Source organism: Gekko japonicus, unplaced genomic scaffold (assembly GCF_001447785.1).
Source record: "Gekko japonicus isolate JY-2015 unplaced genomic scaffold, Gekko_japonicus_V1.1 scaffold2142, whole genome shotgun sequence".
NCBI classification, from domain to species: domain Eukaryota; kingdom Metazoa; phylum Chordata; class Lepidosauria; order Squamata; family Gekkonidae; genus Gekko; species Gekko japonicus.
In genome coordinates this window covers 100,909-112,981 of record NW_015167117.1, presented here as the reverse complement: position 1 = coordinate 112,981, position 12,073 = coordinate 100,909, and the positions used below count along the sequence as shown (strand labels likewise).

Below are 12,073 nucleotides of genomic sequence, written 5' to 3'. Positions count from 1 at the left end.
CCTCGGAGGTAGATTAGGCTGTGAGAGGATCACTGACCCAGCATTATGTAGTGAGTGTCATAGAAAAGTGTGGATCTGAACCCAGGCCTCCCTGGTGCTATGCCAGCACCGATTCTCTCACTCTGCCACAGAAACGTTCATAGAACGGCAAAAGGGAAAAAAAATTATGTTGGCAAGATGACAGTGATCTAAAGCGCAGAGAAGGTGGCTTCACGCAGCAGTGAAAAGGTGCAGAAAAGAGCAACCAAAACTATCAGGGGGTTACGGCAACTGCTTTATGAGGACCAATTAAAACACTTAGAGCTGGTTAATGTAGGAAAAAGGGAAGTCAGGGGAGGCATGACGGGGGGGCGGGGCGGAAGTGCTGTCAAGCACCAGCTGACTTAGGGTGACCCCAGGGGGTCTTCAAAGCAAGAGACAGTCAGTTACCCTCCTCCGCGTCACAACCCTGGTGTCCCTTGGAGGTCTCCCATCCAAACACTTGCCAGAGCCAACCCTGCTTAGCAGCTGAGATATGATGAGACTGTCTGGGCAGGAAGCATGATAGAGATCTATACAATTACGCCTGGTGTGGAGAGAGTGGGCAGGGAGACATTTTTCTCCCTTTCCCGTAATACTAGAACCTGGGGCCATCCACTGAAGCCAGTTTGGTGTCGTGGTTAAGTGCGAGGACTCTAATCTGGGAGAACCAGGTTTGATTCCCCACTCCTCCACTCGCAGCTGCTGGATGAGCCCCGTAGCTAGGGAATTCTTTGGGAGGGGGCCTTGGGGGGGCACCGGCTAATTAAATGAAAGTACAGTGCAGGTGGTAAGTTGGAACACTTTGGATGCAGCCCAGGAGGGAGGGGGCCCAGAAGAAACACTAGGGGGCCAGGCCCCGTGGGCCCCGTGTTATCTACGGGCCAGTGGATGACCTTGGGCAAACCATAGTTCTGTCAGAGCTGTTCTTGAAAAAGAGCCGTTTCTGTCAGAGCTCTCTCAGCCCCACCTACATCACAGGGTGTCTGTTGTGGGGAGGGGAAGGGAAAGGCGTTTGTAAGCCGCTCTGAGACTCCGAGTGAAGGGCAGGGTATAAATCCAATCGCTGCTTCTTCGTCTAAAGGGTAGGAGACTCAGGAGAGATGCAAGGAACTTCTTCACACAGCACACAGTTAATTTGTGGAACTCGTTGCCACAGAATGCGGTTGTGGCTGCCAACGTAGGATTTAAAAGGAGAGTGGACAAATTCATGCAGGAGGGGGTGATCGACGGCCACTAGTCATTAGGAATATCCACTCCCTTTAAATCAGTTAAGGAGATGCCCTGCTGGATCAGACCAGTGGTCCACCTTGTCCAGCATCCCATCTCACACAGTGGCCAACTAGTTCCTCTGCAGGACCAACAACAGGACACAGAGGCCTGATGCTGCCTCTCTGGGATTCAGAGGCTTCGTGCCTCTGAATTTGGAGGTTCCCTTCAGCCACCTTGGCTAGTAGCCACTGATAGATTTGTGGAGGATAAGTCTACCTCTAATCCCTTTTAAAGCTGTGTATTCCTGTGGCCATCACTGCTACCTCTGGCAGCGAATTCCACATTTTTGTCAATGGGGAGCACAGGTAGGATAATGCTGTCGCAGTCTTCCTCTTTACGGGCTTCCTTAGAGGCCCCTGGTTGGCCCCTGTGGGAACAGAATGCTGGACTGGATGGGCCTTGGTTCTGATCCAGCACGGCTGTACTTATGGTCCTGACCATCTGTTCTTCTGAGCTGTCCCCAGGTTCTGCCAGCTTGGGGGGGGGGAACCCACCTCTGTTCCCCAAACCCCACTCTATTCCCACCCATTAGCTTTAGCTCAGCATTCCGAAATCATTTTCATCTGCCTTTCTGGCTATCCTTGTAAGTCATTCTGACTGCCACTTTTAGCAGTGAGTGTGGGTGTGTAGATAAATACAAGGAGTAACCGCAGGTCCGTTTTCCAGCACTTTCTGGAACTTCTAGAGTTAAGGAGACCGGGGTGGGAGTGTGCCAGTGAAATGGCAGGATATTCCAGGAGACTTCGTTGTAGTCTCTAAGCTGTGGAGTCTTGTGAGCAAAAAATTCTACTTTGTGAGCTACTGGCATTAAAGTTGTGAGTTTGGGCTCCTGCATAAATCAGTTTGCTCCGGAGCCACCCTTCCTGAGCTAAGACAAAAAATGTGTGAGCCGGAGGCTAAAAAAACTGTGAGCTAGCTCACACTAACTCAGCTTAGAGGGAACACTGGTTGTAGTTCATTTCATTTTTCACCGGAGGCTGGAAGTCACATCGAAGACTTACTTTTTCGATGGAAAGTTCACTAACACGTTTAGCCTCCGCAATTAAGCGACCGGATGGGTCCCTCCATCCGACTTATGCTGGGGACGGTTTTGCCTTCTGTGCTGAAAGAGATCAAGAGCGGTCCTCCGTTGATGAATCTGGGGGACGGTTTTTGCCCTGGCTTCCTCCGCCTGTGATAGAATGGAAGATCAATCAGACCTGACAAGGATGCAGCTGCACTGCTTCTAATGACCTCAACGCTCATTTACCTCTTCAGAGGCCTGACGTCAGCAGCACATGAGTCACTGCGACAGGGGAAGCGGTAACCTTAGCCGAGTCTATATTTACAGAGCCCAAACAAAGCATATGCGCTCCGGCCAGCATCTGATGGCATTCTGGGGGATGCAGGAAGCGCCTGGAAGTGCAAACACAGGCTGATGCGAATACGGGTCACGAGGCATCGGAAACTAATCCAGCGTGGACCGCTTACAGCCGTGGTGCTTAAAATAAAGCCGTGAGCTGGGCTACGTTTCACTGTAAAAACTAAAGCCAAATAGATTGCTAACATCCAAATTCTGTAGAAATAAACTGTATGGTGCAGTGGTTAAGTGTGCGGACTCTAATCTGGGAGAACCGGGTTTGATTCCCCACTCCTCCACTTGCACCTGCTGATGTGACCTTGGGTCAGTCACAAGCTCTGGCACAACTGTCCTTGAAAAAGAGCAGTTTGTGTCAGAGCTCTCTCAGCCCCACCCACCTCACAGGGTGTCTGTCGTGGGGAGGGGAAGGGAAAGGAGTTTGTAAGCCGCTCTGAGACTCCAAGTGAAGGGCGGGGTATAAATCCAATCTCTTCTTCTTTTCTTTTTTTTTAAAAGAGTAACAAATGAGAATAAAATCTGGCTACTGAGTCTCTCGGTTTCAGGACATGCCAGTATTAAGTATTAGGTAGCATTTTAAAGTATTAGGTAGAACAGTCTCTCCCGCACCTTTCAGAATATTCTATTGATCCGTACATTTCTACACAACCATTTATCTAAGGAGTCCAGAGTAGCACCCAGACACCCCCCCATCATAATCCTCACAACAATCCTGTGTGAGGTAGCCTAGGCTAAGAGAGACTGACTGACCTAAGATTGCCATAACACCCGCTGGGAAAGAGAGGGAATTTGAATCTAGGTCCCCGTACTCCTATCAGTCTGGAGAAGAAACACCGTGCTCTTAAAACTGTCAGGTGTGTTGGCTCCATTTTATTTTATTTAATTCATTTATATCCTGACTTTTTCTCCAATAGGGACCCAAAGCAGCTTACATCATTCTCCTCCTCCATTTTACCATCACAACAACCCTGTGAGGTAGGTACGGCTGAGTGTGACTGGCCCAAGGTCCCCCAGGGAGCTTCCATGGCACAACCATGGAACCAAACAAATTTAAGAAACCAAGGGGCTAAATCAAATGTATAACTTTTGCCTACCAGATAAACCTCTTACTGGTAGATTTTTGGAAATCTTAATTATAATTTGTGGGCAGACGATGTCCCGGAGCTTGCAAAGATGGAAAAACTCTTACATCAAATTAAAGTGGCAAAAGAGCAATGTCAACAAGAAGATTTTGCATTAATACGGCTACTCGTTATAAATTGTGAAAAAACAAGGCAATATGCAGGGCCAATGAAATACAAAGTAATTTTTTTTTTGCATTAGGATAAGAAGCAATATGTAAAAACATACAAGATGAGAAAAACTGAATAGGTTTTGCTTCTTTATTAAGTATGGGCAGGAGAAGGCTTAGCTTGTCATGTTAATCTTTGTACAGGGAACGTTTAATGCAAATAAAAGAGGCACTTGGCCTGCCAGACCATCTTTCTTGTGTATTTGTAGGAGAGAGATTTAGAAAAAAGATATGAGAAAGCCCATGGACTTTGGGGACGGCCGAGTGATTAAAAACAAAATAAATCAGTGTATTTTGTGAGGCAGTTTTACTCTGTCTCTTGGGAAACGGCAGCCATTTCTACTGGACAGAACCACCAAAAAAGATGGATGTCAAAAGACCAGACAATACTGAAGCAGCTCCACCAATAAAGCAGTGGCACAAATTCCAGTGCAATTGTTTCGTACAGACTTTTATGTCTGTAATAAAACAGGCCCAGCTGGGGAGACGGGCTGATGCTAATCTTGAGCTTCAGAGCAATCCATCAAGAGAAAAACAGATTTTTATGAAGGCACTGGAGAAAGTCTAGTTTTGTGTGCTGGACATTTTCTCTTTTATTTTCCTGATTTATTGGGCATCTCTCTATGGCTTCTCTGCCATCTAAAGCAATGTGCTCCCTACAGTCCTTTGGAAAACCCAGGATTTTAAAACTTCAAAGGCACTATATTCATAATCAAATAAGGCTGCAAATCCTGTACATACATAGCTAGAAGCGAGTCCCAATAACCACAAAGTTTTTTTATGGCTTACGGCCACTTTAGGGCTATAAACATAGTAGATCCTCGATTTATAGATATGTGGTTGGATCCTGACAGCTTTTTCAGGTAGCCCAATCTCCTCGGATCTGGGAAGCTAAGCAGGGTCAACCCTGGTTAGTATTTAGATGGGAGACCGCCAAGGAATACCAGGCTCATGATACAGAGGCAGGCAATGGCAAACCACCTCTGAACGTCTCTTGCCTGGAAAAGCCTACGGGCAGGGCTATTTTTGGGCAGGAACGCACAGGAACGGAGTTCCGGCTGGCTCCCGAGTTGGCCACGCCCAGCAGGAACTCATTAGCATAATAGGCCACGCCTAACAGCAGAAACTCATTAGGATTGGCTACATTAGGGGTGTGTGGCCTAACATGCAAAGAAGTTCCTGCTACAAAACCCCCCCAGGGTTTGGACAACAAAGTAAACAGAATAAGAAGCAAAAGGTGGGTGTGGCTGGATGACCACACTTCTGGTAACATGGGGTGTGTGGCCTAATATGCCAATAAGCTGTACTATCAGGGGTGTGGCCTAATATGCTAATGAGTTCCTGCTGTTGGGTGTGGCCTGTTATGCTAATGAGTTCCTGCTGGCCTTTTTCTACAAAAAAAGCCCTGCCTACAGGCCACCGTAAGTCAGTCGTGACTTGAAAGCGCTTTCCACCACCACTCATCCAATGCTCCTTTCCTGCCTTGCAGGCTCCACTCCAAATGGCTTTTGTCCATGCAGGCCCCACAATACCCAGGAGATCCTCTCTGGTGGTAATCAGAAGAATGGGTTCTTATACCGCTCTTTTATCTACCCTAAGGAGTCTCAAAGCAGGTTCCAATCACCTTCCTTCCCCCTCCCCTCAACAGGAACCTTGTGAGGTAGGTGGGGCTGAGAGTTCTGAGGGAACCGTGACTGGCCCAAGGTCACCTAGCAGGATTTCTGCAGAGTGGGGGATCAAACCCAGTTCTCCAGTTCTCTTAACCGCAACACCACCCTGGCTTTCTTCACCAGTAGCAAAACTGGTTGGATCCAGGCCGGGTGGCAGGGGAAATGATGCCACCACCTTGAACTATGAGGTGTGACAACAGCCACCTCCAATCACAAGGAAAGGTGGGGCATATATGTTTGGATCAGATGGACTTTTGGGCTTTTTTGGTAGCAGGAACTCCTTTGCATATTAGGCGACACACCCCCTAATGTAGCCAATCCTCCAAGAGCTTACAGAGCTCTTCTTACAGGGGCTACTGTCAGCTCTTGGAGGATTGGCTACATTAGGGGTGTGTCGCCTAATATGCAAAGGAGTTCCTGCTACAAAAAGAGCCCTGAGATCCAATCAACATCTAGCCTACTGGCTGTTCCAAGCTCAGGATGTTACACTCACCTCTCCCGTTCCAATTTCATGTTGATGGAGCTCGATTGGGCCAAGGTCGGCCAGGCAGCTTCATGGTGGCATGCGGTTTTGAGCCCAGGTTACCCATATTCCAGCCTGGTAGGACATCACTGTGACCTCACACTAGTTCCAAAATGCTGTCTCTAGTGTGTGCATTCCCATGATTGAAGAGATAAGCATACCCCATTTCCAGCAATGCTTTCCTCGGCTTCACCTGCACAGCAAGTTCGTTCCACCCAATTTACAGATTCAGAGAGCCGCCTTGAGAGCTTTTAGAACATGCAGTCTGGCGGGGTCGCTAACAGACCTGGAGAAAAGCGTCCTGCTTCACAGGTAAAAATGATGAGCTGAAGCTTTTCAGGACATGAAGGTAAATCACATCACCTGGTAGATCACAGCCTATGAAGCCTCTGTTAAAGGGATTATTAAAGCTGCGGTGGCTCAAGTGGTTAAGACGCTGAACTGCAGGCTGTGGAAGGTCAGTAGTTCAGCAGTTCGAGACCCGAGTGTGCCACATGATGGAGCACACATCTCTAGTTCCAGCTCCTGCCAACCTAGCCGTTCGAAAGCAAGAAATTGCAAGTAGATAAATAGGGACCACTTTGGTGGGAAGGTAACAGCGTTCCGTGCGCCTTGGTGTTTAGTCACGCCGGCCACATGACCACGGAAATGTCTTCAGACAGCGCTGGCTCTTCGGCTTTGAAACGGAGATAAGCACCGCAACCCTAGAGTCGGATTCGACTGGCTTTCGAGCAAGGGAACCTTTACCTTTACTTTAAAGGGACTATCCTCCAGGCTAGCCACTTTAAAAATAACACCAAACTAGAGGGGGGGCCCCCGCCATTTGTAGTGGACGTGTATAAGGAATAACAGTGATTATTTATGTAAATCGCAGCCGGGGGGGGGGGACCACCAGGGTCATCTGTTCCAATGCCCTGACAGCACAGGAACTACAATTATATCCCTGACAAGTCGGGATCCAACCGATATTCTAAAACCTCCAATGACAAAGAATCTACCAGTGGAAAAAAGCAAGAGCCCAGTAGCACCTCAAAGACTATATGGAGAAGTGAACCGTGACTCACGAAAGCTCCTCCCCGGCCACCAATTTTGTTAGTCTTTAGGGCGCTATTGGACTCCGGCTCTTTTCTACTGCTGGGCGGACCAGCACGGCTGCCCATATTGATCTATCTGCAAAGAATCCGCCAGTTTACCAGGGAGACTGTTCCAGTGTCCAACATACCTCATCCTCGGGAGGTTCTTCCCCAAATTGCCATCCCACTAAACTCCTGCAGAGCCACAGAGACAGGCAACTTTTTTCCCCAGCCCAAGTACTGGAAGAAAGGCAGCATCTACCTGTGAAGACCGTTGGGATGCCAGCAAACAAAAGGTGTGTGTGTGAGATTTAGCTGAACATGTTTGGAGCCTCAACGGCCAAGCATCAAGGAGATCCACCTTCGATTCAGCTGGTCGTGGTCCAGGTCTTGGAGGCAGTGAAGGGCCTAAGCTGTGTGCCTGTCACCCACCTCCTGCAGCATTGGGCTCAGGAGCACCTGGGTTGCTTGAGTCGAGGCCTGGCCCTGGGTGCCAAACAGTCTGGTGTGCAGCTCCTGGCGCACGTGCTGGAGACGGCCACCCCCATCCATGTCCTTTCTTGAATGCTTGCTTCCAAGCCTCTTCAAACATGGCAACCGTAAGCCCAACATGTCAGTTGCCGGGCATGCAAATGTGCTCTCTGGACCTCACACTGCTTCTTCGCTTCTTCATTTTAAGTAGATTACTAGCTAGGCCCTCTCTGAACAGCTGTGAAAATCTGTCACAGGTGGCATAAAATTTTGCAGCTAGAAGAGTGATGGGTCTGCTATAAGAGGCAATGTCTCCATATAATCTATATTTTGGAGCAAAGGAAGAATCAGAAGATTTCTAGGCACGCAAATATGTCTAAGATGAAGGCGGAGACAAAATAACAGCGGCTGCTGTCACAGAGCCACGGATTAAAGCGGTGCTTGCTGGCATCGTGGATCACGCAAGGACCCGTCAGTTGAAGCTGAATCACGTTAGGACAGCGGTTGTCTTGATCAGGGTTCCCTCCAAGCTGAGTGAGTGTGAGCTAGTTCACAATTTTTTAGCCTCCGGCTCGCACATTTTTGCCTCCGCTCGGGAAGGAGGGCTCCAGAGCAAACTCATTTAGGCAGCAGCCAAATCGCTCGCTCGCAACTTTAATGCCAGCTGCTCACAAAGTGGAATTTTTGCTCAGAGAAGACTCCACAGCTTAGAGGGAGCGTTGGTCTTGATCAGGGGTCTCAGGGAGGAAGGTGCCTGTTCCAGATGGAATCATCCTTCCCCCTGGAAGGGGAGGGGCTGTGCCGGGATTGGTGAGTTGGCCAGGGAGGACTAATAAGTCCCTGCCCTCCCCCTTCTCTGACTGGAACCTTGCCCCTGTCAACCATGCAATGGTAACCTTCCAGTTAGATTACTGCAATAAGTTTTACACTGGGCTGCCCCTGGGAGAAAATAACTCAAAAGCTTCAGCTAGCACAGGTCACAGAAGACCACTAATCAGTACAAGCAGGAGACCGGACCTGTCGCTCCTGCACTGATCCACGGAGGCTGCCTCCTGTCTAGCTTTCAGGTTCACTCCTAGGGGACTGCCCTTACCCTTAAAGCCCTCACTTAACAACATAGGTCCTGGCTTCCTGCAGCAGTGCCTTCTCCCCTCTAGGTACCCTTGTCTCACAACCAGAATTGCCATGTGGGTATTCCACCCTTTAGCGGAATGAGAACGCACGACGTGGCCTTTCCAGGGGCTGCACTGTACGTGGGCTGTGTCAGCTCGCTGCCATGCTTTCATTGTTTTCGTTCATCCCTGACTGTAGCGCCCACGCGCATTCTTGCGTGCTTGTTTTGCTTAGCGGCTGCGAGTAACTATCGGGAGGCACTCATGAGGCCGTGCGAACTGGCTCTGCCAGACGGTGCTGTGTAACATTGAGGAGAGGGAGCTTGCATCCCACCGCCGGTGTGAATATTTCTGCTCTCATGGGGCAAGGAGAGTCTCCTGTTCATGATGTAATGTCCCGCCGGGAGAATTCCCCCGCGTGCGCTCGGATTTCATTTGCTTAGCCAACTGCCCCATCAGAGTATATGTATTGATGCACCTGCTCTAACCGTTATTCCTAACAATGTACCTGTACAACCTGGCAACAGACATGTATTCTAATAAAGCATAACTTCCCTGGAAAGTATGTGGAGACGTGCATGCTGTTGAACCTGACAGGCTGGCACAGTGGTCAATTAACTGGGAGTCACTGGTCCGTGTGCAACCAGTCATTTTATTGTGGTCAAATATTGCTTTCTTTTTTAAAAAGGGGGGGGAAGCTCTCAACCATTCTGTGAAGTTACGAAGGCCACTGTGTAGGTGGCACCTTTCCCCTAAATTAAAAAAGGAAGCCGTGGATGGTTTTCCTTTGGGGCAGGAAGCAGAATCGTAAGGAGCTCCGTGCAGAACTAGGAGCATAGCACAGTGTCTCCTACTGGCCAGATGCTGCAACTGCAGGCACTTTGACAAGAAAGAAGCAGTTGAACAAAGTTTCCATCCAATGGCAACTTTGCTCTGCTGCTTCCGATCAACACAGCGACCCACCCGAAGTTAAAATAGTTGCAATTACTTTGCTTTGCTTGACCCTCTCATTTTTATACCATCACCCCCCAAAACTAACAATTCCCCCAGCATTCCAGGAAAAAAACCCAACAACCCAAACTGTTCCGTGAACTGAAACAAGGTTTGAGTCCAGTGGCACCTTTAAGACCAACAAAGTTTTATTCAAGGCGTGCACACAAAAGCTTAATTCTGTCAGGTCTGAAAGGTGCCACCGGACTCAAACTTTGTTCTGCTGCTGCAGACCGAGACGGCTACTACCCCACCTGAATCTATGTTCAGTGAACTGTCCTTGTTGATACCTTACCAGTCAATGACAACAAGTTCTGTTCGTTGCGTCACAAGAGGCAGCTCATTTGCTTCCAAGGCCCAGCTGCAAGGCTGCTTGGTGAACATCATGTTTCTAAGGGAAAAAATGGCTTGAGAAACATCCAACCCAGATGTTTTTCAGCTGATCAAAAAGGCCAACCCTGTCCCCAATTTTCTTTGGAACTCAGAGGGATCGCCTGGTGTCCTCTCTCTGCGGCTCACTGCTATTATTGTCTTAGCCTTGAGCACACATATGAAGCAGCGGTCTAGTCAGTCAGACCCTTGGTCCATCAAAGTCAGCATTGTCTACTGAGACTGGCAGCAGCACTTCAAGACCTCAGGTAGAAACCTTCCACACCACTTCCTACCTGATGCTTTTAACCAGATATGTCGGGGATCGAACCTGGGGCATTCTGCATGCTAAAAGCAGATGCTCTACCACTGAGCTTGTATGTGTTTCTGGAGATGGGTATCTACATTTAAGATTTTGATTAATTTAAATACTGAATGAGATTTTTAGAGGTTGTTATAATTTCAATCTAATTCAAATTCCTGTGCTGTAAGTTTTCTAATTTGTACATTTTTAAAAATTGTAATGGCTAATGGCTACAGAATAAATTTTACTATCTATCTACCACTGAGCCACAGCCCCTCCCTTTGTGTTCTTATGAACAGGGTATCTTTTCTCCTCAGTCCTTTCTTTCACTCCCTGCTACCATGTACTCCTTCAAAAACTCATGGGAGGTTATTCATGAAAGCTTCTGGTGGTTTTTTTGGACCCCAGACAGAATACCTGTTCACAAGTTACAAGTGAACACTTATTTATCCTGCAGGCACATGCATACATCTTTTTTTGGTAAGAAAGTGCGAACACACATTCACTTTACAAATGAAACCGGGGACCAAGACCTGGATAAATGTGAAGTTTGACTCTTATGTTCAGTTGCACTTGCATTGAACGCAACACAGTGATTACTCAACATGCACAAAGACAAATCAGGTGTGCACAGATTGTACGATAATCCTTTGTGGCTTGGGAGCAGGGTTAGAGATTTCCCACATAAGTGCCCACAGAAGGCCCTCTATAAGAAACTGAGAAACTGCGCCTAGAGTAACTGTCAATCCAATGAAAGTGAGAACAGGAGACCCAAAGGGATAACAAAGTGAAACCAAATATATATTTTTAACCTTCAGCAGTCAGCTGCAAGAAAGCACAGTAACCAAACTACAAGAGAGACATCCAAGTGAAGCCAACTAGGCCTTAAACATCTGCAAAAGGTATGAAGGGCCTGAAATTCTTCCCACAGCCAACAACTCGATCTCCCCACTGTCTTCACTGCGGCCAATTGTGAAGGCTTGAAATTCAAGAATGTGTGTTTAGAAAAGGCAACCAAGTGCTTATAAGTTTCGCAAAAGAGATTGAATGTACCTCTTTTGGGGAAAGTACAGCTCATAGATCAATATCTCCAGTTCCTTAATTTCCTTAAACGTTCCCCACCCATCTTCAGGGAAGGAGACTGTAATAACCATTCAAAATCTCTACACGATTCTGTAGTTCAGTGAAGCTGCTATTATCCCCCCCCCCCCCCCTGAAATTGTGAATGGTTCTGGTTACTGCAGGGGCAAGGAGTTCAGCTTTCAAGGAACCGTTCCTTCAAAAATAACAGAACGGCCTTGGGGAAGTCTGCTTCATCTAACTAGCTGGATTTGCCCTCAGAATATGGCGTTTCACCCTCTCCTGCCCCTGCAGACTCCCTACCGCTGAGCTCCTGAGCCAGTTCTTCCTCAAGATCATCTGGAAAGTGTCCTTCAGGAGACCCATCCGCGATGCTTTCGGCAACATCCTCCACTTGATCAAAGACCACATTAGCCAAGGACCTTCTGGAAGCTGTTGACCTTCTTTGACTCAGTTTGAACCGTGGAGAAAAACAAAGATCAGCCAATGGTCCATTAGACTTCGGTGTCGACATGCAGATTCCACCTGGGTGGCCTGAGGGAA

At 48.1% G+C, this 12,073-nt stretch overlaps 1 protein-coding gene across 1 annotated transcript in view; it reads right to left on the bottom strand.

The window, feature by feature from the left end:
* Positions 1-11,771: 11,771 nt before the first annotated feature.
* ERCC6L (excision repair cross-complementation group 6 like) overlaps positions 11,772-12,073 on the bottom strand; it is an 8,552-nt gene continuing 8,250 nt past the window's right edge. The window contains exon 3 of the mRNA XM_015412979.1: positions 11,772-12,064. Coding sequence (XP_015268465.1) covers positions 11,772-12,064 — 293 coding nt within the window. The remainder of the gene's footprint in view (positions 12,065-12,073) is intronic.